Source organism: Schistocerca serialis, chromosome 9, assembly GCF_023864345.2.
Source record: "Schistocerca serialis cubense isolate TAMUIC-IGC-003099 chromosome 9, iqSchSeri2.2, whole genome shotgun sequence".
NCBI lineage: Eukaryota > Metazoa > Arthropoda > Insecta > Orthoptera > Acrididae > Schistocerca > Schistocerca serialis.
This window is the reverse complement of record NC_064646.1, coordinates 316750455-316776040: the sequence shown is the minus strand read 5'-3', so window position 1 is coordinate 316776040 and position 25586 is coordinate 316750455. Positions and strand designations below refer to the sequence as shown.

At 42.1% G+C, this 25586-nt stretch overlaps 1 protein-coding gene across 1 annotated transcript in view; it reads right to left on the bottom strand.

Moving 5' to 3' along the window:
• The window catches only part of LOC126419587 (uncharacterized), a 190022-nt gene that overhangs the window by 54752 nt on the left and 109684 nt on the right, over positions 1 to 25586 (bottom strand). Inside the window, exons 3-4 of the mRNA XM_050086774.1 lie at positions 15214 to 15513; positions 4903 to 5241 (exon numbers count right to left, since the gene is read on the bottom strand). Coding sequence (XP_049942731.1) covers positions 4903 to 5241; positions 15214 to 15513 — 639 coding nt within the window. The remainder of the gene's footprint in view (positions 1 to 4902; positions 5242 to 15213; positions 15514 to 25586) is intronic.

Sequence of the window (25586 nt, the reverse complement as noted above, 5' to 3'; positions counted from 1 at the left end):
GCCTGGATGTCACATAGCATATTTATTACGCTGATTCAAAACACTCGCCCTTGTGTGTCACAGTAAATAGCCTACAGATTTTCAATCTATTCTTAAATCACCGAAATAATAATAGAGTACACTGATGGGCAGATACGAAAACAACTCCTAAATTGCCAAAATAAGGCATGTAAAACGCTCTGCATACACTCTCATAAACTGTAAACTGTCGAAATAATTCATTGCAGACCTGTTGACAAAACAGTGCAGTACACTGACCCCCAGACACGTTCGCTGCACATAAAACTGTCAAAAATAATGCATGTAGAACACTCTGCAAACACGCTCACAACGATTAAACAGCCAAAAATAATGCAGTTTACACTCATTGCACGTAAAAAAGCTTTAGATCTATCGTTCAGAAATTCGACCCTGACATATCAGCAAACTATTCCATACAGAGTCCCCAATGTGCTCACACTGAGGTGGTGCGCTCACACTGATCCAGTCCGTCCCACATGCAAGATGCCTCTGGTTGCATGCACATGTTTACCCAGGAACTGTTGCTGGCACGATGACATGTAGCTGCGAGATATTTCCCTATCAACTCACCCATGTAAATAACAGCCAAGTGCCCCTCTGGATACGCTATAGAAATCTTTTGCAACGCGTCCTAGAATAACACAGGATCAATTCTTGCTAGTGATCCTAACGGGACAGCCTGTAACTAATGCGAAACGCCTCTGGCCATGACAAGTTTACCTAGCCACCGTGGCTGACATGGCTTTCATAGCTGCAGATCGAGTGCTGAGCGAGATGTTTGCACAGCGACTCACCCTCGCAGGCGCAGCAACAAGGTTGTCAATGTAATACTGACGTCACAAGTATATGTAAATATGAGCTAAGTCTACCTCTCCGAAATCGTAAAGTGTCTCAGAAATAGTTAACGGTCGCTTTTATTCTTGTAGGAGCTTTTGCGATGTCTCAGCTTGTCTGCATGGAAATTCTTGACCTAACAGGACCTGTTTCCGAATGTAGCCCAGAATAACACCAAATGCATTCTTCTTGATGGTCCGATCGAGGCACTTTCTCCATCACGTGTTACCCTTCCTGGAAATCGTGACGTCATGCTTTCAACAAACGCCTCCAAAAGGGTAAATGTTCTAACTGCTATGCAGAGGCTCCTATGCCCCAGCACAAAGGCTGTCTTGTGAATGAATGGAACATTCTGAGTGGCTCTTACTTAATTTATCCCCCAAATTATTGATGCTGCCAGTGTGGAAGCACTATCCGCCATTTCCTTCTGCAGATGAGACTTTCAGTGGCAAAAATATTTTGTACCTTGCAAACAGGTCTAAAAATACCGCAACACAGTTCCTCAGTTACACTGCTCTACCGCTGACGACAAAAGCTTGATTACTTCAGTGTGACACCGATCTCCACCAAGGCTATATGTCACCACTTACCGCTTTGACTTAGTAAACACGCAAATCGTATCTTGTGCCCTACAAAATCACCACCTCTACATCTTTTATACAGCTATCGACCATCAGACAGTCGTACATATAACGAATGTAGATAGATGACTGTTCAGTACATCCATGTATTGTTAATTCTCGAAAATATACATCATCAAGCATACCAGACCAGCACCTCAAGCATAGAGCATAACCTGTGATCTTTCCATACGTGGAGGGAGTGACAGGGCATTCTCCTATTCTTAGGATAGAGATTGAAAGAGCTCCTCTCACTGTCATTGACCAACCCACCCTGCAGCACCCTTACCGATTTAATCTGCAACTGACCAGCTACATTCCACCTCTCGTGAATCAATGGAGCTTGTCGAGTCCGCACCCAACCAAGTGCACAAGATTTCTCCAGAAGCGCTCGTGTCGAGGAGGTTAGTACCCCTTATAGGAGAATAGTAGTTGATTTGAAAGTGTTGTGATTCAATAGCAGCCAGTTAAGAACATTAAGAAATGGGTAGTTTTTATGCATGATGTAGCTCCAGACGGATGCAGTTTGAAGCATTTTACATAAATCAACTACGGTATTCTAAAGTATTGTTCTAGTGTCTGAGATGAGTACCAGAAGGATATTTGTAAGACGGAATACAAACACATGCACTTCTAAGGCTACATGGTTCTGCACTTAAGTCAGGCTATAATATTAGCTCGCTTCAGTTTCTGACCTATTAGTCATGTGAAATGCAACGCTGTTACTATTCTAATGTAAGAAATATATTTGCAGCGCATGACATACGTCCTTCTTGCACGTTTTTCTACGATAAACCATGGTAACAAACTGTAAAATGAAAAGGCTTAAATCATAGATTCTGTGTGATACATGCACAATATACACTATGTGGTCAAAAGTATCCGGCCACACCCAAAACATACGTTTTTCGTATTAGGTGCATTGTGCTGCCACCTACTGCCAGGTACTCCGTATCACCGATCTCAGTAGTCATTAGACATCGTGAGAGAGCAGAATGTGGCGCTCTGCGGAACTCACGGACTTCGAAGGTAGTCAGGTGATTGGGTGTCACTTGTGGCATACGTCTGTACGCGACTTTTCCACACTCCTAAACATCCCTAGGTCCACTGTTTCCGATGTGACAGTGAAGTGGAAACGTGGAGGGACACGTACAACACAAAAGCATAAAGGTCAACCTCATCTGTTGACCGGCAGAGACAGCCGACGAAGAGCGTCGTAATGTGCAATAGGCAGACATCTATCCAGACCATCACACAGCAGTTCCAAACTGCACCAGGATCCACTGCAAGTACTATGACAGGCGGGAGGTGAGAAAACTTCGATTTCATGGTCGAGCAGCTGCTCACAAGCCACACATCACGCCGGGAAATGCCAAATGACTCCTCGCTTAGTGGAAGAAGTGTAAACATTGGACGATTGGACAGTGGAGAAACGTTGTGTGGAGTAACGAATCACGGTACACAATGTGGAGATCCGATGGCAGGGAGTGTGTATGGCAAATACCCGGTGAATGTCATCTGCCAGCGTGTGTAGTGCCAACAGTAAAATTGTGAGGCGGTGGTGTTATGGTGCGGTCGTGTGTTTCAGAGAGGGGACTTACACCCCGTGTTGCTTTGCGAGGCACTATCGCAGCACAGGCCTACATTAATGTTTTAAGCATCTTCTTCCTTCCCACTGTCGAGGAGCAATTTGGAGATGGCGACTGCATCTTTCAACATGATCGAGCATCTGTGCATAATGCACGGCCTATGGCGGAGTGGTTACACGACAATAACATCCCTGGCCTACACAGAGTCCTGACCTGAATCCTATAGAACACCACTGAAATGTTTTGGAACGCCGACTGTGTGCTCGGCCTCACCGACCGACATCGGTACCTCTCCTCAGTGTAGCACTCCGTGAAGAGTAGGCTCCCATTCCTCGTGCAACCTTCCAGCATCTGACTGAATGTATGCCTGCGAGAGTGGAGCTGGCATCAAGGCTAACGGTGGGCCAACACCATATTGAATTCCAGCATTACCGATCTAGGGCGCCACGAACTTGTAAGTCATTTCAGCCAGGTGTCCGGATACTTTTGATCACATAGTGTAGCTTTGCCGAGAAGTATAGCGTTCACGGTTCTCATCCGGTCACAGTTCAGAAATTGTACTATGCCCGTATCAGTCCTATATAAAATGATTGTTAGTAACAGAGAATACATCTTAGAAGATAAACGCATAGTAGCAGCGTTTGACATGTGAAATTACCCTTGGAGATGATGTCCTTTGGATGTCAAAACAAAGGGATAGGTACTTGCGAGCGGTCAGCTGTATCAATCCCGCGCCAATCAATGGGGTCCTAAATACGCTTGTACGCAGGGTATATGCATTTGCTGGTAAGGAGCACCCACGAGAAGAACTTGTAAATCTCAGATAAGTTTGTTTCCTTTCGTTTTTATGAAAGAAAATAAAGGCTATCCGTAATAGCAGATCAACAATGCTTTGCACTTCAAGCCGACAATGTCAGTGACCTCGAAAGTGCTCGTAAGGAATCTTCCAAAACACTTCTTATCTTCTCTAAAGATTGAGCCTCACAGTTCCAAGGATAATATTGATCGTTTGCTCTTTAAGGTATGAGTTGATATTACAGCGGAGGGGGGGGGGGGGGAAGGAGGACGAGAGGGGCAGGCGGATATTACATTCTCTGGGTTTTTCTCTCTATGCGGATTCTCACATATCGCACGTGTTTCGCGTACAGTTAAACTGCCACGGTATTATTTTTCTTCCAACGCCAAGGACAAGATGACGTCGATCGTTGGCACTTTAAGGGATGACTTGATATTACAGGGGGCATGCGGATATTACATTCTTTGGGTTTCTCTGTCTATGTCTATTGTCACTCACTCGGTATTATTTTTGTTCTGTTGCCTAGTATAAGGTAACACCGATTGTTGGCTTTTCAAAGGATGCCCTGACACGACGAGGTGAAGGCGGGTTTCTCTGTCAGTTTGGATTGCCAGAGATCGCTCTTTTATGCATGTAGTTAAACTCACACGGTACAACCTCACAAATCTGCAGCGAGTGAACAGTGGATTGCGAGAACGTCGCGACTTTAGTGATTCGGTGTTCAGGAAAGACAACGAAATACCTGTAAGTGCTTGATCGAATACTCGTGACATTTCAGCCGCTAGATGCCGCTGGAAATCCGAGAACAATTTATTCACTCATATTATTTGTGCCGTTTGTTGCCCCAGTTACCATTGTTTCGGGGAATATACGTTGACGACAGTAAACAAGTCTGTAAATCATGAAACGTACTACACAAGCCATATTTCTGTGCATACATTTTTGCTCTAGTACAGTGGGCAGGTAGAGAGAGAGGGAGAGAGAGAGAAAGTGGGACTTGTGGAAGGAGCAGAGCAGGGCAGAGCAGTGCGTGTGGGCTCACCTCGTAGCCGAGCTGCGAGCCGAGCGCGGGCCGGTGGACGAGCGTGACGAGGAAGAGCGGCCCCCAGAAGACGACGTAGGCGGCCGTGATGACGAGGAACATCTTGACGCGCTGCACGCCCTCGCGCTCCACGCGCTGCAGGTAGTTGCGCATGCGCCGGCTCTCGGCCAGCGCGCCGCCCCCGAGCTTCTCGCCGGCCGCCGCCCCCGGAGGCAGGCCGCGGGACATGGCACCCGCCCCCACCGCCCCCGGCAGGCCCGTCGCCGCCGCCGTGGCTCCGCCGCCACTGCCCCCGGTCACGCTCACCAGCGTCGTCACCAGGCCCGCCACCCTCACAGCCTGCACACCGATCGTAGGAATAAAGAGTGTCTCGAGAATGCGGAATAATCGCAGTAGATGTACCGCGAATGGTCAGTTTTAACTGTGCTCTTGTTCTTGTTATACCAGGTGGTTTCTAATCACTTCGACTCAGACAATGACTGAATAAAAAAAAAAAAAAAAGGCTCTGAGCACTATGGGACTTAACATCTCTGGTCATCAGCCCCTAGAACTTAGAAGTACTTGAACCTAACTAACCTAAGGACATCACTCACATCCATGCCCGAGGTAGGATTCGAACCTGCGACCGTAGCGGGCACGCGGTTCCAGACTAAAGCGCCTACAACCGCACGGCCACACCTGCCGGCCTACTGACTGAATCATCTGAGATGTTTTACATCCGTTGGGCCCGCAGCATAGTATGCGTCATTGTAAGACATACAGAATATGAAAGCTCCAATACTACGTGCGATAATGTAAAATATTTAATATTTTACACGACAGTGCTGTTTCGGCTTAACTCTCATCATGAAGTGACGTCTACATACAGCATCGCAGTACAAAACTGTCTACATATTCTACTGTGAAAACATCTCTCAAAAACGTATTCTTTAAGTTTTGTAACTACCAAAATATTACGCTTACCACGATTTCACAGAAGAAATTACTAATATGCTCGTCACTTCCAAATAGACATTGCTTGATTAACGCAATTAAACAGACACAGAACTTCGTGTAAAACATAAAATATATCTTATTTCACCTACTTTTGGAGTTTTAATTTTCATTACACCTAACTGCATTTTCATCTAGATGGACGTCGAGAGAATTTTCTCTGAATTTTAAGATGAAGTAATAAATTAATCAGTCAAAACTTTATGACCAATGCCCACCGTGACATTGGATGATGATGATGATGATGATGATGATGATAATGATGATGATTGGATGGTGGGCCGCACAACTGCATAGTTATCAGCACCCGTACAAATTACCAACCTTTGCTCAGTACAATCTCGCCACTTGCACGAATTATGATGAAATGATGAGGATAACACAAATACTCAGTCATCTCGAGGCAGGTGAAAAAAATCACTGACGCTGGCAGGAATCGAACCCGCGCCCCGTGCACGGGAAGCGAGAACGTAACTGCGAGACCACGAGCTTCGGACGCATAATATCGTATGTAACCTGCAGGCGCGTGCCTTAGTAACGAAGTACAGGGCTATTACAAATGATTCAAGCGATTTCATAAATTCACTGTAGCTCCATTCATTGACATAAGGTCACGACACACTACAGATACGTAGAAACACTCATAAAGTTTTGTTCGGCTGAAGCCGCACTTCAGGTTTCTGCCGCCAGAGCGCTCGAGAGCGCAGTGAGACAAAATGGCGACAGGAGCCGAGAAATGGTATGTCGTGCTTGAAATGCACTCACATCAGTCAGTCATAACAGTGCAACGACACTTCAGGACGAAGTTCAACAAAGATCCACAACTACTAACTCCATTCGGCGATGGCATGCGCAGTTTAAAGCTTCTGGATGCCTCTGTAAGGGGAAATCAACGGGTCGGCCTGCAGTGAGCGAAGAAACGGTTGAACGCGTGCGGGCAAGTTTCACGCGTAGCCCGCGGAAGTCGACGAATAAAGCAAGCAGGGAGCTAAACGTACCACAGGATGGTGCTCCACCGCACTTCCATCATGATGTTCGGCATTTCTTAAACAGGAGATTGGAAAACCGATGGATCGGTCGTGGTGAAGATCATGATCAGCAATTCATGTCATGGCCTCCACGCTCTCCCGACTTAACCCCATGCGATTTCTTTCTGTGGGTTTATGTGAAAGATTCAGGGTTTAAACCTCCTCTACCAAGAAACGTGCCATGACTGCGAGCTCGCATCAACGATGCTTTCGAACATGGGGACATGCTACGCCGAGTGTGGGAGGAACTTGATTATCGGCTTGATGCCTGCCGAATCACTGAAGGGGCACATATCGGACATTTGTGAACGCCTAAAAAATCTTTTTGAATTTTTGTATGTGTGTGCAAAGCATTGTGAAAATATTTCAAATAATAAAGTTATTGTAGAGCTGTGAAATCGCTTCAATCATTTGTAATAACCCTGTATGTAAGCGGAGCAGATACAGACGGGGGATCACACGAGCGAAGATATTGGCTACAAATTGGGTAATCCATTGAGATTAATGACTTCGACAGACGACAGATTATTATTATGCAGAGGCTGTGAACGAGTATCTCTAAAACGGCGAAGCTGGTGGAATGTTCACGTGCTACTGTTGTGAGCATCTTCGGACAGACGTAGAAAGACAGTGAAACTACCATTAGGCGCTAAATGATTGGACGTCCGCGAATCTTTGTAGAACGTGGGGTTCGGGAGCTTGTCTGGTCTGTAAAGTAGAATACATGAAGATTTGTGGTATATCTGCCAAAAGTGCATAGCGCTAGTGCACGTGCAAGTGTTTCGGAGCAGACCATCGTATATTGTTGAAAATGCAGCCCCACAGTAGACCACCCCTACGAGTTCACATGATGACCCAAGGACGTCCTCAGTTATGATTGCAGTGGGTAGGGAACCATAGGGATTCGACCGTCAATCAATGGAACGTGTCGGCTCTTCGGGTGAAAGCTACTTTTGCTACACTAGGTCGATGGTCGCCTCCACAAACGCCGTCACCGAGGTGGACGGCAGCTAGAAGTATGCAGCGCGCCACGGACGCAAGTTGGTGAGAGCAGTGTTCAGCTAAGGGAGACGTTCTTCTGCGCTTGTATGGGACCTGTGGTAGTACTCGGACACGCTGACACCTGCGAACCACCGACATCCCGTCATGCTTGATGTCTTCCCCGAAGGCGATGTCATGTTTGAGCAGTATAATTGCCCGTGTCTCGGAGCCATAGGTACACAGATTTGAGGAGCACTATAGTGAATTCCCGTTGATATCCCGACGGCCAAATTTGCCTGATGTAATTCATATGGAACCCGTCAGAGTAGCTATCGGGGGCCATCACTGCGTGCGCAAACCAACGGCCAGTTACTTACGCAAAGTGCATGACCTGTCCGTAGAATTCCACATACCTCCGCAAACCTATCAACAATTTGTCGAATACCTAATAAGCAGAATCAGTAATGTATTTCGTTCCAAAGACGGACAAACAAGGTATTAAGCTGGTTATCATAATATTTTGGCCCATCAGTGTATATTTTGAATGTGAAAGCAATTTTTATCTTATGCGACAGTTCTTATACGGAACTAAATCATCAGACTGATGGGGTGCTCCAGCTTGATCCAGCTAAGCTAGTCTATTTACAAAAGCGGAATAGTGGAGAAACAATTAATTGAAAACTGGAACGGATTCCATTAGGCTACATGTGAATGGACAGAAATTCCAGCTGAAAGGCAAACGGCGTGTCATTCACGGGTGATTCACGATTTAACTATAGTACCAGGTTTTCTCTTGTTTCTGCAAGAATCTTGAAACAAAGGTACACGTCAAAACTGAAACGGCTTTTTAAAACAGGGAAATAGTGTATGTATGTTTATAAATACTAACTTTGCGTCATGAGTTTAATGAGACGATACGTACTTACACTGCAAAATTACATCACTAGCAGTCACAAGAAGGAAATTACACAAGAATGTGGTCATAAACATTCCCTGAAAATTCAAACAGTGCTGAGACCATGGTGGAATAATTTCTTTAAAATTCAATTTATGTCATTAAGCGTTCGAAACGCCCATTGTCTACTGCTATAGACGTTTGCAGTCAGTGGTTTAAGGACTTCGGCACAGATTGATGAGATTCATTCGTTATCGTTGCACATGTAATTTGCTCTCTACAAATGGACCGTCATTGACTTTAGATAGAATACAATACATTCAATTCGGTGACTCAGAAGGCCTGACCACATCGTTTTAAATAATGCACGAGAGTAAATCAATAAGTGAAAGTGCATATTCTATATCCCTAGAAGTTTATAATGGTAATAAACCGAAACAGAATTCACATGTATCACATCTTCGTTAACATCAAGGAACTGCAACATTTGCGTTACGTATAATGTTTGCGTTTGTAGATGAAATACCATACATTTGACTTAATCTTCCTATTCTCGTTTAGTAATATCTTATGACATTAATTTTCAGAGTAACTTACTTTTGTGTAAAGTTAGTGTCCTCTGTTTGCTATAGACCTGCAGTACAGAGGTCTTTAAAAACTTTGTCATAATTACAACACTGCCACGGTACATTTGCACCCGTATGAAGTCTGCTATTAGCCGCCAATTACAATTGTGAAACAAAGGTAGAACTCATGTAACGCTAGAAGGAAAAATGAGTAACATTATCCATCAGTTAGTATGGCATAGACTGTTGCCAGGTACTCAAAAACAAAAATAATGGAACACCTACACAGTAATTTAAGGAAACAAGTGGATAATAAAATTAATTTTAAAGAGAAACTGGCATCATATCTGCTCCACAACTCAGCAGGAGAATTTGTAAATGTGCAGTAGAATTGTGTGTGTGTGTTTATGAGACATTCAACATAGTGAATCACTATAGGAAAAGAAACCTTAATAAGTTATGTAAATGGTTGGCTTGTTGCCACATTTCCTGTTGAAGAGATATAATGTAATTGTAAAACTTAATCGCTCCACGTATTAGAGAGAGGTCACATCTACGATGCACGTAACACGTCGCTAATTAGGTAAGTAAGTAACTACGAATACACACGCCTCCCATGTATTTTGGTGGGGATGGCCTTCAGCCAATGAGAGTTCGACAGTAGTGGGACACTGCTGGAGTCAAGTGGAAGTGGAGATTTTTCGAGAGACGGGCTCAAGGGAGCGATTCGACAATTTATTTCGAGTGTCAGAAGTAGGCAGACCTGCCTACGATAGAGTCCCGATGGTCTGACACGAAAGCTATCGTGGGCACTATGATGGTGTCAATATTTATGTCTCCATTAGCATGTTCATCATCTGTCGACATCGATTTCGGAGCAGGAACGGCCCCTGTAATGGGCGTAGGTCTTTCCTTTGTGGTGTCATACAGTCACCTGCAGACTGTCGCTAGGAACCGTCAGTGACAGCAATACGCCACATCATTCTTGAGCCCGGCCACATACGTTACAGCAAGGGACGCATGCGACGGGTGAGCGATCTCGTCCTCAGTTGGCAGTTTAGATGTCCTCCTCTGCAGAAATTCGGATCGGGTGTGGCCTTCTTTGCCACTTCCTGAGCTGGAATATTGCTTCTGCCGTCCGTCGTAATTGATGACAGCTCTGCATCCTCCAATGAGAAAACAGGATGGGACGTGTTTATTTAAAGTAATGCGAACCTGACTAACGCCATTAAGGACGGGGTATGTGCTGATCTGAGCCCATTTCTCTGCAAAATGTCCCTGTTATTTTCTGTAAGGGCGAGGGCAGACATCACGTCGTCTATGGCAGTTCGAAAGGAATTTTGAACATCTGGATCGTCCACAATCTCAGCTCAGCATAGTCGTCCTGAACGGCACCCACGTTACGATCTGAGTGGCAGAATTTGAGCTCGTTTATTTGTCTCTACAAGGTATCATGTCGGAGATCGCGTCGTAGAGGACCTTCACATACTCCACACCGCTGACTATGGAGAGATGTATACCAACTACTTCTACACTCTTTACTTCCTCTCTAAGATAACGTTCTAATTCTAGAGTGTTTGGTCGAGGAAATTCATTCCTGAAACTGAACGTCAGCGTCAGTTAGCGATTCTAATCGATGAAAGCACTAGCGCACAGGAAACGGCCGAACCCAGTAGAGAAACACCGAGCCCGCGCACTGCGGCAGGACGTAAACAGAGGAGGGCGATCAGTGTTAGTTTGTGAATATCGTGTTGGGCTCTGTTTAGGTGTCTCCTGATTCTGTGCCGACCCTGTACGTATATCCCATCATGGGATATGTTGATGGCAATATTGACTCTTTCAGAAGAAACTGCAACATCCAATCAGTGAACATTAGTCCGAAACACGATGTACACTTGGATAAACTATCTTTAATCACTGATACACAAAATATTTGCACTATTCAATAGTTTTAAATAGGATCCCATCAGAATTAAAGTACCCCCATGATAAACCCCAAAAATTCAAATAGAAGTCGAACTACATTTCTACTCTGGTGAAGAGTTCCTCGCAGACGTTGAGAACTTTTCTCAGCAATATTTTGAATTCTATTACTATTATTTTCTCTGTCATATTAATTATTGAATTCTGTGTTTATATATTTTGTAATCAGAATTCTGTAAGCTGTATACTGATTTAAATGCGAGCATTTTTAGGTTACGCTTTACCGTGGCTGTTATTGACATTAATGAATCAGCAAGTTTACTGTTACCAGTCACTGTTTATTTATCTCCACGACGCGTTTCACAGGTTGAAACCTATATCATCAGGTGGATTTACATTTGTTAGTGTTACATTTGTGTGAGAGTTGCGTTCAAACTGTATCTACATCAACTACTGGCACAGATTGTACATCCATCAGCTTATTTTAAAGCATTAAGGAATGTATTACCCCAACCTTTAGGCAATTATTACATGTAACATATAATCTTAAGACCCCTTGCCATGTAAAGTTTCTTCTCATACAGTCACTCTTCCCACCGTCTCTCTCCCCCTCACTTTCTCTTTCTCCTCCTCTCCATTTGCCTGCAGCCTTTCATATCTATCTATTAATCCGAATTAAAATTGTTATTTATGTATAATTTTACCACTGTAGCCAATATGATTATTGTACTTAAAGTTTGTAACATTTCAGCTGAGTGTATAAACAAGTATGAAGTTTAAGCTATTTTAACATTTCACCTGATTGTTTAAACGAGTATGAAGTTTAAGTTATTTTAACTAGTCACAATCGGATTTTTATACCACCTGAAGTATTTATTCTTGAGCCGTGCGCGGCTGGCGGTCATGCCGTTTATTGCTCGTCATCTTATTTTTATGGTTCAGCCGCCTTAAATTAAAACTTTGAACATTCGTGCTTAAAATAATTTTTTTAAAAAAGTAGGGGGTTTACCTATTGGAAATCATTATTATGCAGGCCCTAAGCCTTGAGATGTTCTATGTTCAGTAAATAGCCTTCAGCCAAATCTTAGGTGAAATATTTTAAGATGAGGCCATCAGCCGTCTTAAATTAAAATCTGAAAAGTCACTAGTTTAAAACCTTTTAAAATGTTCTTCTCTATCTGAAATTCTTGTAATCTTGGCCTTAAACCCACAGCTATCTAGAGTGTGTGGCCTTCAGCCGAGTCTTTATGTAAAATTTTGTAACTAAGGCCTTCAGCAGTGTGTATTACTCAAGGTAATTTTAATAACTTGCGTTCGGACCTTCAGCCTTATTGGTTTTGAATGTCTTTAAGGGCTTGTGTGATTAAATGTTCTAGGAAAATAAAGTTTGTGTGTTTTGTGCAACTGACATTAACTGATTTTGGCCCATTTACACAACTATAACCTGATCCGCTCTGTCCTGCGAAATGAGATTCCAATTCCAACGCATATATTCGACACCTCAAAACAAACACATCCAAATCGTTAAAAAATTATTCTGTAGTAATGTTTTTACTGTTGTTACGATGTATATTCCTTGTACTTTCCGATAATGTTTCTCTTCTGCTGTACGATCCTTGCACCCAATAGTTTCCAGAAGTCATATTTGTTTACAAAGTATGACAGTATACATGTGATGTGTTACGACAGCGAAAGGAACCTGTGACCACTGGAGGTACTCTATTTTACTTATTTTTATGTTCACCGTTAGATATACGTTTATTTTTGTTGTTAAAAGATACCCAAAACCATGTTCTGAAATAGTGTTTTGTTTTCTCCACTAGACAGTGCCACAAGTTCCTCCAATAACTCGTAGCACAACTCACACACAAATGCCATATTCCTCCCACAGAGTCCATGAAGGCCCCCTTGGTACCGACCGGCCGACTTGTAATCCTCAGCCCGCAGGCGTCACTGGATGCGGATATGGAGTGGCATGTGGTAAGTACACCGCTCTTCCAGGCCGAATGTCAGTTTACGAGACCGGAGTCGCTACTTCTCAATCAAGTTGCTCCTCAGTTTGCCTCACAAGGGCTGAGTGCACCCCACTTGCCAACAGCGCTCGGCAGACCGTATGGTCACCTATTGTAACACCCCAACGACCCCCTTAACGTGAATTAAGACAGAATATCATAATATGAAGTAGGGAAGAGTTATCTTGGCAAATACATCTTTGTCGATAAGCTAAAAGCAAGAAGTTTTGATAACAACAACATTATACATCACTGAGAGTTTTTGTTATGAAAAGAGGAGGAAGAAACCTCAGATTTAATAAATGGACAAATATCCAACTGATAATTGCAATTAATATCTTGAAATCTAAGTCCAAGATGATGTTAGTCAGAGATAACCTTTATTTGGAAGAGAGTTGTAAGCGCAACGAAGAAATTCAATGCGCCTACAATACTCTTTCACGGAAGAACTCGATTGCTGGCTCTCGTCCTGTGCGAGAACAATTCTTGTCTTAGTTATTGAGAGTACGGAACGCGACGAGATTGTTTTGCGTTCAGAAGTGTTTCTTGCGTGACGTGATTCACGAACTTCGGAAACTGATTTTCTAAACAGAGACAGGAACTGATAGACGCGTTTAACCGTGCATAACGGGTTAATTGAACTTTATTGACGAAATTAGTGAATATTGGACTTGACTTTCAACTAGTTGGAACTAAAAGAAGAGTGGATAGTATATCAAAGGGCTACACTCAATTAGTCTCGAGTAGGACACAATTACGCGACTTCACGAAGATAATACAATTACGCTGAAGAGTCAAGTTGTCGTAATTGTCAAGAATATGAATTTTAATAGAACTGACTTTACCAACCAACTGCGTGTACGTGTGGTACGATAGTTATAAAGTATTTAGTGGCCAAGGAACAACAAACTGTTCGTTCCAAGTGAAATATCAAGCGTGGACTACATTATTAAGTGATTTAATCAATGATAGTTAACCAACGACTGTTCAGCAGGGACAATTTAAACTGAATATCAAAATACCTACTTCATTAATTGAAAAGAGAACTTTTGAACTTTTTTTAACGTTACAGCGTAGGTTCACTCAGACGTGATCAAGGAGTTCAAAATGGTTCAAATGGCTCTGAGCACTATGGGACCTAACTACTGAGGTCATCAGTCCCCTAGAACTTAGAACTACTTAAACCTAACCAACCTAAGGACTTCACACACATCCACGCCCGAGGCAGGATCCGAACCTGCGACCGGATCAAGGATTATCTGTGGATCTCGCTTCATACAGGTTCAACAACTCCATAGCAACGAGCCAACAACGTACGAGAAGACTGATAATTACAATGTTTCCTCGCAATTGGTGGCGTGCAGGATGCGGATGAGATAAGATTTAACAACTACTGCGTATCCGGGCAATGAATCATTCAATCTTAAATCAGAAGAAGCATCCATCGTACGAGTTCGCATTTCTGTCTCCCGTTCACCAACGGGGACCTACGTCATCGCGCATCGTGTCTCGACTCCACTGCGAGAGCTGTGGCAGTAGCAGCTCTACGCCGTCGACAATATCAGCACGCGGTTGGAGTGCGGGGACGCCACACACCATCCAAGTGCTAGCCCAGCCCGACAGCGCTTAACTTCTGTGATCTGACGGGAACTGGTGTTACCACTGCGGCAAGGCCGTAGGATACAAATGTCATACTAACAAATGTAAATCCACCTGATGATGGAGGTTTAAACCCTTGAAACGCGTCGTGGAGATAAATAAACAGTGACTGGTAACAGTAAACTTGTTTCATTTAATAGTATACTGATTTGTTTCACGACCAAGGAACTTTGGTCCTACAGAACTGGATACATAAATACGTAGGAGTGGATGTCTTCCCAGTCATAGCCTTGTGTGTGAGTGTGTGGACCGACCTGCACGTTGGCCTTGGTGAGGTCGCGGTGCAGCTTGTGCAGGTGGAAGAGCGTGAGCAGGACGCAGACGACGTTGACGGCGATCCACAGCACGTTGAGCACGTAGTGGCGGAAGGGCCCGTGCACCAGAGGACAGCTGGGCGCGTTGTGGCTAACCTCGGCGCTGGCGGCCAGCGCGCCGCTCAGGAACGTGGGGCCCAGGTTGATCGTGATCGACGCGAACCAGATCATGAACGTGCCGAACAGCACGCACTGCGGCGAGTCCATCAGCAGCGGGCTCTGCTCCTCCGTCTCGTCATCCTGCGGGCAAGCGGCAGTTCAGTGCGGCGAACACGTGATGGCGGCTAATAAGAGTTAGGACGGTTCACACAGACACCATTGTAAACGTTCGCAGAAGTACCCAATACAGACTGAACCACCGGTGCTCTACGCCGCATCGTCACACATTTGGCAAGTACATCAGTCTCAGTCACAACGTTTGGAATTGTAAAGAAGACATGGTTAGCCTGACAAGGTGACCATCAGACTAGAGATGGATCGTTCGCGAACTAACGGGTCCAAAGGAACGGTTCACCTAGATGAGCGGAACGAGCGAGGAACGAAGTCTAAGGAACGGTCTTTCATCACTACGGTCGCAGCTCTACTTATAGTTCCCAGGAACGGGAAACGGTCGGTCTCGTTCCCGAACGGCACGTCGGCCGGTCTCGTTCCAGCCTCGGTCCCGTTCCCGTCTGTCTCGGTCTCGGTCTCGCTCGGCCTGACTCGTCCTTCTTCGCGTGACCACTCGTCGCAGTTCCACTGCTAACTGCTCATAGTTAGTTCAGTATCGAGTTGTTCTTGTTCGTTTCGTTCGCTTCGCACGCCCATACTATATCTGTTTCACACCTTTTTTGAACTCTGAACGTCTGGCTCTTTTCGTATTCTATTCAGCGTCCACGACCGGTAATTACAACGCATTTTATAATTACGTAAACTACAAACAAATTACGTGGTATGTAATACGGACGTCTTTTCAGGTAACAAAACAGCATATCAGCTTACTTCACTATTTCGATAAATAGCAGAAGTAATACTTATAAAAGGGCAAGATTTTTCGTTATTACACATGTAAACGACGTCGGCACGGCACACACGAGTGGCCATTTTCCGTCTTTTTTTGATCCAAGGTAGAAGAGATTGTTCATTGTTATGGGAGGCAGACCGATTTACAACCGAATGAAGCCCGCGCTTCGTAACGAGTGTATGGTGTCACATTTTGTAAAGAGAATATGATAATTCCTATAATATTATTTCAGTGGTACAGGGTGGCGCACGAAAAATCGGCCCTGAGTACTAGACCGGTCATTGTCGCTTACCAATCGTAATCTATTGTTTCGAAGTTGTTTGCATTAGCTTATTTGTTATTTCTTCACTGCCTGATTATTACATGTTGATCTATTCTGCCCGTAGAGGTCAACAAATCGTGCGTAATTAGCGATTAGTCTGTACTCTGGGCTGGTTTTTCGTGCGCAACTTAATATTATTTCCCTGCGATCAGCCACATAACGCTACAGTTGGCTAAACGAGATGTTTTGCAGAATTACGAAAATTGCATGTATTTGGGAATTCTGTTATCAATAAAATCTCTGATCTCCTGGAGGGAGGCAAATGCCCCCTCTTGGCGCCTTCTATCTTCAGTCACCTATGCTAATAATTTTCAATTTTGCATAAGAACCTTATACGAAGCACAATGAATGGTGAACGAGTAAATATGAACGGTTCCGAAAAAAAGTGCGATTAGCGGCGAACTAGTTCACTAGGACGAACGACTTTGCCCATCTCTACATCAGACCAGTTTATCACGGATTTTGATGAGTTTTCAAGTACGTTGTAGAGCTACATGTACTGAGTATCTGACTAGTGGCTTTTCATGCGACAGCACTTAGGGTCGGAGAAAAGTTTTGTGCATACCTCATATATCTGTATCATTAAAAATGTTTCGACTGACTGAGCCTAGCGCAGGTTATTAGCTCCACAGGCATCATGCTGGTAGTACTGGTTTCAATTCTGGTCGTATTTCTTTTTTCAGTTTCATCATAAAAAATGTCATAAAGTGGTATACGTTACGAAAACTTAACCAAAAATATTCATTTTCGCCACAGTAATTTCTAAACGTTTTTCAGGCGACTGTCAACAGCATTAATATACTTGGAGAAATGCATGGCAAACACTGTGCTGTCTTACAATATATTTATTCACAACCGGTTTTGATCACTGGTCATCTTCACAGTGGAAAAATACTGTAACAACTTTACATGTCATAAATGCTATTGCATTTTACTGCACGTATTACATGTGAAGTTGTCACAGTATTTTTCCACTGAGAAAATGATCAATGATCGAAATCGGTTGTGAATAAATATATTGTAAGGCAGCACAGTGTTTACGATGCATTTCTCCAAGCACAATAATTTCATCAATAACTCAATTAAAGCTGAAATGTAAGATTTGTTGTTAAAATTCTAAATATTGCCACAGCTCCAAAGAATTCTCAAAGATGGATGAATTATTAGGAGCTACAGACTCATACGTAAGTCACCATGACTAACTTTGACGTCAATTAGGTTATTAATACCGCTCAAAACGGCTGCCAGTGCGAACTGACGTACAATAAATACTTTGAGGAACGAGAAGATAAAACCAGTTTCTCAACAGAACAGTACACTATAACTGCGTCAGGAAAGATATTCCCTTACGTTTTCATATATATGCCAGAACAATTCTGAAAATTTTATGGTTTAGTTCAACAGGGAGTTGACGTCTTATCTTATGAATTGAAAAAACATATAATTCTGATATGAAACAAATCAGGGAAGTTCACGAAAGTGGTTAACATCACTGATCAGAGTCAAAAATGCTCCTGTCATAGTACAGAAAAAAGGCGAATATGTCCTGGGCAGTTTCAAAGTCATTTAAGTCAAAACAACTTAACATTTTCGTGCTTTTGTATTTGTCTTGTAGTATACAGCATCGCTTCAAGTAAAGTAACATGACGTACGATATCATATCGTACAAAGTGAGACTCGCCATCATGTCATCCAACGTGGTATTTGTCATGTCACTGCAATATGACACAAAGTGTCACTTAAGTTTAGGATGTATGCATTCCCAACCTGGGATAATTCCTATAGTAGATGAACCGCCCTCTCGGATCTTCCTATTGTAGAAGCATCCCACCCCAAAGATGCACATAATTTTCTGCCTATTTGTTCATATACACAGCACTATACGTATAACAGGACAAATGGGAGAAATGGTCCATACGGGGAAAACCGTAACGCCCCACCACGCCCCCAATCTTACCAATAATCAAAAAACTGTTTCAGTGTCCCCCTGGGAACAAATCCACCACAAGCAATTTTATCCTCCCAGAAAAACTCTTTTAGCTATTACATATCTGCTCTTCAGGCATATTGTTTGTTATGGCTGTCGAACCTTCGGTATTTTGGGCACAGGATCACGGACTTAAGCCCATAATTGCAAGATTGGGGTGTACCAACACCTTACTGCTAAGAGAGCTCACACCACTGGGGAATTTAGGTTTAGTCATAAAAAAATGGATTACCTCAAGATGTTTCGATTTAAAAGCGGCCACATAAGTCGGAAAGGTATTTCCCTTCTTTTACATCCCCAATTCTGCCCAGGACATATTTTCCTTTTCTTTGTGCTACGTTAGGAGCATTTATCATTCTGGTTCCGGCATTTATTCTACCATAATTTTAACATTAAATCGCGATATCTTGGCAACCAATGTAGATTTTTGTTGACTCGGGCGACATTTGATAAAGTATAGGTTTCTTTATCGTCTTTCGAACATATTGCTTCAGATGGACATCGTAGATCTGGCTCCTCTACGGTTACCTGCCTGGTATGGTTCAACCTGTCCAGTAATGCCTGCTGCGTCCGCAGGGCACACAAGCCTCAGCACCACGTCAAGGTCACATGCCCTCAGCATGCTTTTCTTTTTTTCATATTTTCACTCTATGTTATTTTATTATTTTGTTCATAGTTTTCGATTTTTTAAATTCTGTTTAGATTGACATGGTTTTATAACTTTTTGTTTTATAACTAAACAAATTTTATTCATATACATATGAGACCATATGCAAGCATATGAAAATTAAACACTAATACTTAATGCAGCGCACAGAATAACAGCTAACATAAATACGATACGGAACGAAATACTGCATACTGTGCGAAGTTTATGAAACAATGATTACACTGGTCAACACTCATTTTCTTGCCAAGGATATTTGAGTGGCTTTAGGATGGGTTAGTGGTGCTGAGGACGAATATAGCAACCATTTATGCAGTTTGGCTCTAGTTTTTGAGATAATGCATGATTTATTCAAAAAATTAGAAAAAATTGCTAATAATGAACTTGAGCGCTACAAACTACAATGAAAAAAGAAAATAATCTTTATAAATAGCTTCTATGAAAACCTGATAGGCATTTGTCCACGTATAAAACATAGTTGAAAAGTTTCTCTATAAGTATATCATTTTCCGTCCATGACGAACCGCTTCCTGCACGCTTTCCTTTTATAGGTCTCTTCAGAACAGTCACGTTGCAGATTCCAGCAATAATCTGCCATCATATGCCTGTCCCATCTTCCTTTATATCTTTCCTCTATTCCTTTCATATCTTGATGGAACCGCTCTCCTTGTTCCTCACTGAAATCACCTAGATTACGAGGAAATCGATCCAAGTGGCTGTGAAGGAAGTGAAATTTTATGCTCATGTTAGCTCCTAAGTTTTGAAAGTTAGTGAGCATGTTTTCGACCAGTTCCTCGTAATTGGGAGCTTTATGATTGCCCAAAAAACATTTTACAACAGCGACAAAACTGTTCCAGGCCGATTCTTCAGTGACAGTCATGACACTTGTAAAATTGGTATCGTTGATGAGCCTGCGAATTTGAGGACCATCAAATATTCCTGCCTTAAGTTTTTCACTACTGATTCCAGGGAACGTATTGCAGATGTATGTGAAGCAATTACCATTTCTGTCTAAAGCTTTGGTGAATTGCTTCATTAGTCCTAACTTAATATGTAATGGTGGAAGAACAATCTTGTCCCTACTAACCAGAGGTTCATTTATGATGTTTGCTTCACCAACAGCCATATGTTCTCTTGGAGGCCATGTTTTCTGCTTCCAATGTTCGTGCTATGCCCTACTATCCCACATGCAGATAAAACATGGATGCTTTGTGTATCCACTTTGTTGTCCAAGCAAGAAGTTCACCATTTTCAAATCAACACAAATCAACCACTGGTGCTGCATACACTGAATTTTCTGCAGAACCATCTTGATGTTAGCATATGCTTCACAAAGTTTTGTTGAGTGGGCAATTCGAATAGATGCGTAACGATTGCCATTGTGTAGGAGAACACATTTTAAACTTCTAGTGGAACTGTCTATGAAGAGACGCCAGTCCTCTGGTCTATATTCCGGCAGCCCCAATTCAAGTAAAAGTCCAGGTATATTGCTGCAATACACTATAACCTCTTCTTGGTTGAAGTATGGAAGAAGGTTTTCTTCTCTCGTCCGGTAAGCTGTTATTTTAACACTTGGATGAAGACAGTTCTTTTCCTTAAGCCTGGATGCTAAGAGTTCTGATGCTTGCTTTGAAAGATTGAGTTCTCGTATCAAGTCACTGACCTCCTTCTGGTCGAACTGCTGGGGTTGTGTCTCACGTCCTTCGTATTCCGAACCACTACTTGTACATTCCTCGCCGTGCACATCGTCATCTGATGATGTTAGCGTGGGTAATGTTGTGAAGGTTGGTACAGTAACATCGTTGCTGTGCACCACTGGTCTTCTTGCTGACTCCAAATCGGGATATTCCCACTTTCGTTTTTTGAACCTATTAAAACCTTTCACATTAACAATGCAAAAATAGCAATCATCTGTATGATTCTTCTGCTCTCGCCATACCATAGGCACTCCGAAGTTTAAGCTTTTCCTTTTTCGTTTTGTCCACTGCCGTAAGCACTCCACACAGCATTTACAAACTTTATGGGGTGCCCACGCCTTGTCTTGATCTCCAAGTTTAATTCCGAAATACGCCAGATACGCTTCCTTCACAAAAGGAGTGATATTCTTCCTGTTCTTTTGAAGAACGTATTCACCACAAATGTAGCAGAACTTATCTGGATGGTTCACGCAAAGACGGCGTGAAGAACTCATGTTTTCCTAAAACAAAATTGCACAAATACTACATATTATGCAGAACTTTCTTGTATTTGCATGTCAATCACATCCAACAAACATCATTAATTGTTTTGTGTGAAATGAATACTCACCTCTTATTTGCTACGTCACAATGAAAAGGTTCTATCTCCTTGAAGCTGCACTGCACATGTGTGTGACTTTCGACCATCGCCATTTTTCTTGTTTACACTGAACGCTACCTATCGGCTGTTGCGGGGATTACCTCGGCCAACAAATGAATGTCGAGTACCGCCGAATTCAAATCTGCACAACCCTCAATATCTTCAACACACGCACCGCACAACAGGACTGAACACATGCTGACAGTGTGATGTTTGCTTGATGTAATCCTCAACCACACAGATGCATTCCCTGAGCACAATTGTTTAATAAAGATAGTACAATATCACTAATTAAAAAACAGGTAGCAAATACATTACACCATATATGGACCCTGCAGTCGATATTGTCCACATGAAACTCTCATTTCCACAAATAACCTATATCTCAAAAACCAGAGCCAATTTGGAAAAAGTACAAATATACTCGGAATGAGTATCATAACAATATCCCATTTTCGTTCAAACTTCCCTGGCAACGAAAAAAAAATTTTATTTTGTAGAGCTGTGTTATAAATAGTTTCAGTTCTGTAGATAAGCATAGAACATGACATTATAACATAGGTAAACTTACTCAAAAGTTTACTATATCGCAAGCTGAACGGTTCGTACAACAAAAAATAAACTATTGAAAAACGTACATATTATTATTATCTGTTATCTTAAAATTCTTGTCGTTGTTTTTCTTTTTTTTTTAAGTATGCTATAGTAAAAGCCGAAAGTTGAGAAACCGTAGCCTGAAACTGTCATGTGACTAATTTTGAAACGAAACGTGGCACCAACCAGTCCGAAATAAGTATGATTATTATTTGCTGAAATAAGGAGAGCTCCGAACATCGTATTCATGACAAAATCCTATCAACTTTCAGTTTCACACGGAAACTGACAAACTTAAGCTTGTTTTGTTCTAAAATAATTTTTCTACAAAATTACACTATAATATTTCAAGAAAACGCAGTAAAACATTTTCTGTTTGTTAGAAATAACGTAACATTTTTTCTGATAATGGTTTTTGTCGCAGAATACAGATTAGTTAAATTTTTTGCGTGATCATACTTCAAATGCTTCGAACAAACGGCATATCACTTTCTACAAGGCTGGACATAATTCTGGTTTGGTACATGCATTGTACTGTACGTCCAAAGACTTTTCAATGATTATAAGCCACTGGAGAGTAAATGCTTTAACGTACAAACAACGAAACAATAATCGACACTAATAGCCAGTTTTTTAAAATTATATCCATTTACAGCGCATAAAATGCAACGCATTTCAATGAAGCATATTCCATGAGGGAACGCGTGATATTTTGCTCGTAAAATCTGAACGATGAAAGCTTTTTGCAAACGCTTCATATAATTATCGTAACAATATATATATATATATATATATATATATATATATATATATATATTTCATCTGTATCACTTAAACCACTTATGTATGTGCGCGTAAAACGGGATTTTACGTACGTTTCATGCGCAACTTTTACCGCTATCTCGTGACAACGGATAAAGCTTGCAGAGAACAATAGAACGATCATGAATCACATGTTTTTGTTCATCTTCTTACAAAGTGTGAAGTGATTTGCACAAATCTGAAACACAGAGAGAGGGACGCGTAATGACAGACTCACAGAAATCGTGCTTCTTGCACATAACATCCGAATCAAGTTAAACTTTTAAACGGTATCGTAAGAATGCATAACTGATTTGTTTGATTCACTAGGAATGAATTTTACGCGTTACATTTAGCTCGGCTTTAATCTATCGTAACTCGATAGCGGATAAAGAGTAGTGGATAAAAAAATTGTTTTGACTTGACATCTTCAATTTTTTGGTCCTGTCCTCCTCAGTTGCGCGTGCACAGTGACAAAAATGTAAATAAAATAGCTAACATATGTACATATTACAGGCCACTGATGATGCCTTGCAGAAAATAAAGGCGAAACGCGTATGGCACTAACATTGTGTTTCATTCAGTTGCTGTCAGACGGTCCATAAGTGTTTTGACTTGGTTTATTTATCTATCTTCGTTCGAAGTATTAACAGATTCGTAGAATTGTAAAGAAAAAGTGAGCTCCAAAAATTTCAAATGATTAAAACTCACCTTAGGCCAAGGTCCGGTTCACCAAATCTCGATCATCGTTTTAATTCCAGTTCTCAGTTATTTAAGGGCTACTGCTTTTCAACGTAAAATGCGAACGAGGGTGATTCTTTTTGCACATAAAATTCGAACGGTACACGTACAAATGCTGACATTTTGTGAGCATTAACTTGAGCCTATTTGAATTATTTTGCAAAAAGAACAGATCGGTTCGCAAAATTTGTCTGGGCGCCAGGTCTGGTTCGTCTTTCAAACCTTGCGTACTATCCTCTAATGTAGACAGATGTTTGCATGTCTACACAAATAGCTGCTGGTCTGGGCTAAACCAAAAGCTTTTCTCCAATGTTCCTACCTTAAGGGGGAACAGTGCACCGGGACCCCATTCCCTCCCACCCCTCCCCCCCCTCCCACCCAACCGCGACTCTGCGCTTAGCTTTTTCGTACTATAGACTGTAAGACAGACGAAAAAATGGTTCAAATGGCTCTGAGCACTATGGGACTTAACATCTATGGTCATCAGTCCCCTAGAACTTAGAACTACTTAAACCTAACTAACCTAAGGACATCACACAACACCTAGCCATCACGAGGCAGAGAAAATCGCTGACCCCGCCGGGAATCGAACCCGGGAACCCGGGCGTGGGAAGCGAGAACGCTACAGCACGACCACGAGATGCGGGCTCACAGACGAAAAAATAAACGATGCACCACTAAGGAATTATACTAATGGGATGGAAAGTGATAGATGTGATTTACATGTACAGACAAAGAGATCAGAACAATTTAGAAAAAAGTTGGATGAAGCTTCACAAATTGAGGAAGTCAGTAACTCATTGGTCCACCTCTTGTTTTATTTTATTCATTAATTGACTCTGTTCACTCCTCCCTCCACCCCCAACCTCCTTCTCAGTACATCCACGGTTTTCTCTCCATCCCTCCAACATATTTTTGTTTTCCTTCACCATGTGCACATGCCAAAAGCCTCCAGACTACCTCTTTTTATCTTCCTCGTTGTCCACGTTTTAGCACCATGTGGGTGAATACTCCGTTTGCCCAGTGTAATGTACAAAAATTTCGTTAGTATTTACCTCTAATCTTCGTCCACATTGTTGCAGAAAACTTTGCCCTCCTTACACAATGTCTCTTTCTGCATTGCGAATCTGTTCTTCCAGTGTTTCTCCATTCAGCATCGTCTCCCCGTCTCATTTCCTTCTAATGTCATTCCTGTTATTATCTTTGTCTTTTTTTCATTCCGCACCTCTTTCCTTTACCTTGAATGACCTTCTTTATATTTATTATAGCTGTAAGCTTATTCCAAGTCACATCGTGAAATATCTTCTTCAGATGTATAAAATGTATGTGTCTTCTCTTCTCAATATATGTCTCCCAAAATTAGCAACAGTTCTGTTGCGATTCTGGTGACTATACTTCTTCTTAAGCATATCTACTGCTCATAAAAATTTTCCTTCATTTTCATTCTTGTATTTGTAATTCTTGACATAAATTTAGCTACATGTGAAATGAGACTAAATAGCCTGCGCTCAATACATTTCTTGCTTCCCTATTTCTTTGATATTGGAATGATTACCTTTAAAAAACTTCCTCGGCCTTTTCATCACTGTCATACATTTTGTTGCATAGCCTCTATTTATCTTAGTTCTTCTTCATTCAAACACTTAACTATTTAACATCTATATTTACTGCTTGTTATTTTTCATTGTAGTTATTGCACTCTTTGTTTCTTCCATGAAGAGCCATGGTCTTTCCATCATCATACACGTTACTGATAAATTTAAGTTCCAGAGTTGTTCGTTTGCTATCTACGTAGTTACTGAAATATTGTCCCTTTTCTGGAGTACTTCTTCTCTATTTTGGTCCATTACACTGGGAAAAC